This window comes from Tiliqua scincoides, chromosome 13 (assembly GCF_035046505.1).
Source record: "Tiliqua scincoides isolate rTilSci1 chromosome 13, rTilSci1.hap2, whole genome shotgun sequence".
Taxonomy (NCBI): domain Eukaryota; kingdom Metazoa; phylum Chordata; class Lepidosauria; order Squamata; family Scincidae; genus Tiliqua; species Tiliqua scincoides.
In genome coordinates this window covers 93,723-100,389 of record NC_089833.1, presented here as the reverse complement: position 1 = coordinate 100,389, position 6,667 = coordinate 93,723, and the positions used below count along the sequence as shown (strand labels likewise).

General features: G+C 54.6%; 1 protein-coding gene across 1 annotated transcript in view; it reads left to right on the top strand.

Annotated features, from left to right (window-relative positions):
- Window positions 1-210: 210 nt before the first annotated feature.
- PDPK1 (3-phosphoinositide dependent protein kinase 1) overlaps window positions 211-6,667 on the top strand; it is an 18,506-nt gene continuing 12,049 nt past the window's right edge. Inside the window, exon 1 of the mRNA XM_066640567.1 lies at window positions 211-311. Within this exon, the coding sequence (XP_066496664.1) occupies window positions 288-311 (24 nt within the window). The 5' untranslated portion in view covers window positions 211-287. The remainder of the gene's footprint in view (window positions 312-6,667) is intronic.

Genomic DNA, 6,667 nt, shown 5'->3' with positions numbered 1-6,667 from the left:
GGAGGCTCTGGAGACCGCCTGCTGCTGCTGCTGCTGCTGCTGCTGCGGGGCGGGAAGGCGCAGGCGCAGGCCGCCTCCTGGCCTCTCGCGCCTTCAGGGCGCACGCGCGGCCGAGAGGTGTCGCGAGAGCGGAGCCGGCCGAGCGGGGCCCAGTAGCGGGGCGCGCCCGGCGGAAGTTCCGCCCTCCCGGCGGAAGCGAGCATTGTTGTGGCTGACGTCACCCGCGGAGGACGCGGGCGTCCCATTGGGTCGAGTCTCCTGGCCGGGCGGCGGCGGCGAGCGAGCCCATGGCCAGCACCGGCAGCCCCCTGGTAGGCGCAGGGCGGGGGCGGCAGGGCCGGGCCGGTCTGGTCTCTCTCGCGGCCGCCGCCGGCGACGACGTTCCCGGCCCAGGCCGCGGGCGGGCGGGCGGGCGGGCGGGCGGCAGCAGCTGCGCCTTCCCCGCAGGGCGCCGCCTGCGCTCCGGCCTCCCCGCAGCCCTGTGCGTGGGCAGAGCCGGGGCGCTCCGAGCACGCGCTTCTCCGGCGCAGGGCGGGCCGCGCTTCCGCCTCCGGCCGCGGCGGCGCTGCTGCGAGGAGGCGGCCCGGGACAGACTCGTCTTCTCCCGCCGCACCGCCGGCTCCGAAGCCTCCGCGCGCTCGTGGGCTCACGGACAGGCCGGCCTCCCTGCGATGCTCCGCGGACCCAACGCCCTCGGCCCCGAGCCCAGGCAGAGCCTCGTAGCTGAAGGGAGCGGGGCGGAGCACCGGCCGGCAGATCCTCGCCCTCCCTGCAGGGCCTCTCGGCCGGCCGCTCTGCCGTCCTCGCCGACGGGCTTCCTGGAGAGCCTCCTTCGCGCCCGCCTGCAGGCGGAGAGGTGCCGCCGCCGCCGGGCTGAGCGAGGCCGGCTCTCCAGGGCCTCCCACCCCTGCTGCATATCCAGCCGCGTGCAGGGAGCCCCTGGCAGACCCTCAGTGCCAGCCAGCACTCGCCCTCAGGCTCCTCGCTGCTCCCTGGAGGAGCAGGGAAAGGGTCTTCAGCTTGCTGTGCCTGCACCGCCCTCTGCGGCTCCTGCACTTTGGCCTTGCGCTGTGAGCCGCTTGCGCCTCTTTACCTTGAAGTGGCAGGAGCCCTGCTCAGATCCTGCCCCCTGTCGCTGCGCGGTGGTGGGTCTCAGACGCCTCTCCTGGACTGGCCGGGTGGCAGTGCAGGCAGAGAGTGTCTTCTGCAGAGCAGGGCAGGGACTGCATCAGGCCTGCCGGGAAGGTCCTCGTCTGCATTGCTGGCCTGGCTTTCTCCGTGTTTGCTTGAGCCACAAGCGTCCAGTGCTGGACTCATCACCACACGCTGCGCCAGAAGGCCGCAAAACAGACTTGCGCTTCTGCTGCTGTGCCTGGTGAGGCCTGGGATGACCTGGCCACCTTCATCTCGTCTGTGGCGACTCCTGAGCGAGTAGTAGGTTCTGCTTTCGCAGAGGTTGACTCCAGGTGGGCTGACGACTTCATGAAAGGGGTGGGTGGGTGGAAGCTGAAACAAGATCTAGAATTCCTAGTTCTGGGTAAGCAAGGATGTGATGGATGAAAAGGCTGTGCTTCTGTGCCTGTGCCGCTGCTCCTGGAAAGCAGCCCTGTTCTGATGTGCCTCCAGCAGTCATTTTTCATACTGCTCCAGAAACACTTGTGCTTGTGCTCAACACGGTTTGTATCCAGAGGAAGTTCACAGAACCCTAGAGTTGGGAGGGACCCACAGGGTCATCTAGTCCTGCCCCCTGCCTGTGGCAGGAATTCCTCCTAGAACAGCTCCACCAAGTGCCTGTCGAGTCTCAGCTTTAGTGAGGGAGAATCCACCCCTTCCCTCGGCATCTGTTCCACTGCCCCGACCGCAGTAATTTCTTCCTGTTGCCTGGCCAGAATCTCCTCTCCTGCAGTTTGTCCAGACTGGATCTGGTTCAACTCTCAGGCAGTTGAGAACAGATCTGTTCCTTCTTCTGTAGCACAGTCCTTCACATATTTGAAGAGCGTGTTCGCTTCTCTCTCAGGCCTCTTATCTCCAGGCTAAACAGACCAATTTCCTGCAGCCTTTCCTCACAGGCCTGGTTCATGAAGTTGATCGCAAAGTTGCATTAAAATTGTTGAGACGAGTCTGTTGTGACTGACTCAAGTGCCATTAATTTCAGTGGGACTTCTTTGTCATGACAAAAATTTTCTTGTGGATCCTTCCACTGTTTTTTGTTGGTTCTGTGCTGCTCTTCTTTGGTGCCATTTGCAGCAGTCACTGTGCTGCTTGTCACAAATACTTATATATTGCTTCTCAACCTGTTCCAACCCCAGAGCATTGAGAAGATGTGGCAAGTGCACGCAGGTGCCAGTGTCCAGGCATTGGGAAGTGATTGCAGTCTGGACACAATCCTTGAACTGTGCAAATGCCAAGGGTTTGGCCTTGGGCATGGCATAGAGGAGCAGAGGACCCTTGGTTCTGGGGAGTGGGGAGGCATCATTGACAGCACTGGCAGGCAGACTGGAGCGGCAGGCAGGCAGATGCCTCGGGGAGCAAGCAAAATAACAAGGTACAGTGTGGAAATAAACTGTGGAACTCCTTACCATGGGAAATTGTGATGGCACCTGGTCTAGAAAAGGGAACTGGATAGATACTGATGGAGGAAAAGTCCCTCGCAGGTTACTAAGCCATCATGACTGAATGCAGGTTCTGAGTTTGAGAACCTCTCTCTGAATGCCAGATGAAAGGGAGTGGCCACTGGATACGGGTGTCTTGTATTGCGTGCTCCTGGAGGCATCTGTTGAGGGATACAGGAAATAGGAGATACTGAGAGATACAGGAAACTGGACTAGGTGGCCCTTTAGCCTGATCCAGCAGGGCTTTTCTGATGTTCTTATACTCACAACTGCCATTTGAAAAAGGCAGAGGGAGTGAAAGATGAAATGGTAGCCTAGAATCGGTGGTTCTCAAATTGTAGGTCTGGGATCCATCGGTGGGTCTCACCCCAAATTTTTGTGGTTTGTGTTGAAAAGCAGTATATAAATACTGTTAGTAATAATAATTGTGAAACTGTCAGGGCAGATTAGGCTATGTGCATCAAGGCTTAAACAAGCTGCTACTTGTGGGGGTAGCACTGCTGCCCAATCATCATTATAGCCACACCCCTTGGCATTGATAAATTAGGCAGCAGCCTCAGTCTGAGGCCTCTGAAAAGTTTGGGAACCCTTGGCATAGAGCATCTTCTGGGAGACTCTCAGAAGTTGCCTCTCTTCCACTTCTCTGCCATTCAGATGATGGCTGCAGGAAAGAGAAGGTGAAGTGATGGCTTTTGTGTGGGCAGAGGGTAGGAGGGACTCCGGTTGATCTGCTGTGTGTCTTTGGGCTGACCGTTGCTGGAGTGGGCCTTGTCCTCACCCATGTGCAAGGCCTGTAGGTTTCGTCACAAGTCTATAGCAGAAGCTCCTCTGCTGTGCATGTGTGTAGCAGAGCTGCCTTCAGAAGTGTCCACCTCAGGTGGATGCATCTTTGAACTGCCTTGTGTTTGATTTCTGCCCTAGGCGTATGGGACTTATTTCCCAGAGCCTACATTCATGTGCAGAATGACTCTTGAGCTCCGTTGAGCTTTGCATTTCCTGGGGGACGTTGAAAGGCCTATTATAGTTGCTTTCCAGGCCAATGTGAACTGGGGTTCTGGGGTGGGCATACACAGGGCAAGGCTGCCAGTGGCCTTTCCTGACAAAGAGTCCTCGCTGGCCAGCCTGCTTCTACCTTGAGGTCTCAAAAGAGCTGGTGGCAGCCTGGCAGGTATTCATGCTCATATGTTTGAGGATTGTCCTGGGTGGTTTGGAGGGGGGAGCGCCTGTCCGTCCCCAGGTAGCAGGGTTTTGAGTGGTTGGAGAGGAGGCCTGGTGATGGCAAACCTATAGTTGTGAGGGAGCACAGCCATCTCTCTCTCTCTCTGGTCCAGTCCTGGTTGTGCTGAGAGCCTGGCTTCTCCAGGGGTGGTTTGGTGCCTCCTGACTTGTGGTCACAGCTTGTTCCTGTGCCAGAGCTGAGGGGAGATTTCCTAGTGCCCTTCCCCTCCCCTCCGTCCCACCAGGTACCCTCAGACACAGAGCTGAAGTGCAAAGTGGTTGAGAAGCTGGTTCCATTTCATTCAGGTGTCTCAAGGTCTTGGAGCTAGATAAGAAGACTCAGAATCAGAAGGTGATTTTCTGCTTAGAAAGAGAAACTGGAGACAGGCCTACGCTTGGGTTATACTACTGTTTAAGGGGTTTCACGTGGCTTGATTTCGCTTGGAGGGACTATGGTGCAGTTTATTATGAATGACAATGCTTGACTGCTGAAGAGTTCAACACTTTATAGCAGGGGTCTCCAAACCTCGACCCGGGGGCCGGATGCGACCCACGGCCAGCCTCTGATACCCTGAGAGCCTCTGGCCCAGTTGACCAAACACAACCAGCGTTGTGCTTGTGGGGTGAGGGAATGGGGGTCCATTTAAGTGTGTGCTTTATTTCTTGGGCTGTGTTGGTGCTTGGAGAAATCCTGGACATTTGAGCCCAATTTATTCGTTCAACTAAGTTCCATCTCTAATGCATTTATTTAAATTTTATATTTAATTTTTTTCCTGGTCCTTGACACTGTGCTATATATTTGATGTGGCCCTTCGGCCGAAAAGTTTAGAGACCCCTGCCTTTTAGTATTGAGCTCCATAGCCAAATGCACTCAAGGCAGCTTTCAGTGTTGTGTGAGCTGCTTGATCAGGGGTGTCCAAACTTTCTGGCAGGATGGCCACGTCATCTCTCCGACACTGTGTTGGGCTGGGAAAAAAAGAATTTACATTTAAAATTTGAATAAATTTAAATACATGAATATATTAGAATTGGAACTTATATGAATGAATGAAGGTCTTGCAATAGCTCAAGGCCTATAAAAGGTGTTACACAAAGCAAGGCTGGCCTTTCCTTTGTTGCCGCTGCTGCATCATAGACATGAAACAGTACACAGTGGAGGGAGCCCTTGGCCCACAGCTCATGCAAGTGGTCAAACAGTTGGCCCTCACGCTGAAAGCAGTTGTGTTGGACCAGCGTGGGCTCCAGTGAGTCTCTGGAAGGCCAGAGGCTGGAAGGCCAGAGGCTCATTGGAGACTGGGGGCTCCCTGTGAGCTAGATTGAGAGTCCCTGAGGGCCTCAAATGGTCCCTGGGCCAGGGTTTGGGCACCCCTGTAAGCAGCCCCTGTTTTGCCACAGAAGCTGTTTAAGAGTGGGAATATTGCCCCTAGCTTGGTCAGACTGCCCCTGTTCCTGCCATTATCTAGTCCGAGGAGAAGACTGTTGAGGTCCTGGCAGGGAAGACCTCCTGTCTTCTGCTGTGTGGCTGGTTCTGTGTTCAGGTTTCATCTTTCTCTGCTGGTGCAACAGTCAGACCCTGTACTGCGTAAGTCCCTGTCGCTGTAGTGTCCGGCTGCTCCCACTGCCCTACAAGGCACACTTGTCATCGCTCCTTGAAGTGTCACAGTTGTGCATTGCACAGCACAATGCTGTGTGCAGAGTCACCTATAATGCCTGTTGTGGATTATAGCCAAATAAAGTCAGGGCTGCTTCACGTGAAAATAAGTGGGACTGAAAAGAGTCGCAACTAACTTGTCCACTGACTTAAGTAAATGTGGCCATATCTCATGGGGCTTGGCTTCCAGACCACTTCCATTCTTCCCCAAACCTGCTCCAGCTTGTCAGTGCTCTTAAAGTATGGTGCCCAGAACCAGACACAGAATTCTGAGGAAGAGCCGACGGGCATGGAACAAGCAGAGCTCTTGCTTCTTGTGCCCTGGACTCGATGCGTCTGCTGGTGGCTCCCAGCAGTGGCTTCCTCTACAGCTGCATCACACGTCTGGCTCATACTCAACTTGTGGTCCCCTTGGGCATCTGGAGTCTTGAATTCATGTTCTGGGATATCAGCTATCCCTGCCTTGGCTTTGTGTCAGCTTCAAGTTTTATATGTACCCCCTTGTTCAGGTCACTGTAAAGACGTGGACAGCACAGGACCCAGGGTGGAGCCCTGTGGCCTCCAGCCCTGCAATACACCCCTTCAGAGTGACACAGAAATACATAAAACTAAGAAAGTACAAAAAAATCTAAATAGCAGAGAAAAAAATCCAAACATCCAAAACATATTTAAGATGAAAAATTAAGGCAAAAAAAAGTTACCAGGGATGGTAGCCGTGGGGCTGCCACAGAGAAGGTCCCACTCCTTGTCATGCCAGGGCAGTACCTTGCAGGTTCTCACTACACTTCTCTTGCTGTTTGCAGTGCCTGGAGCTACAGATACATTTTACTCTGCAGCTTTCCTAGCTCTGTGAGACTGTTTTCAGGATGGGTGGCCAGAGAAGTCCACCGCCTCAGGATGCTTGTAGTGCTGAGGGTGGTTAATAAGTACATGGTGTGCTGCCAAAGATGGGGCTGCAGGGGATAGTACAATTCACAAAGATCTTCCTCCTGGTTGGTTGCCAGCCCCTTCAGGCACCTTCAGCATATATATAATGTTGGAGAGGGGAGGTTGGCCCCAATTCCGCATTGTGTAGAATTGATTTTGCTGTTCTGGTGTCTTGATTTTGCTGTTTTCGTTAAGCCTGGAGAGTCTCTTGGCCTCCTTTGCTCACCATTTGGATTTTCATTGACCTGAATAACTTCGG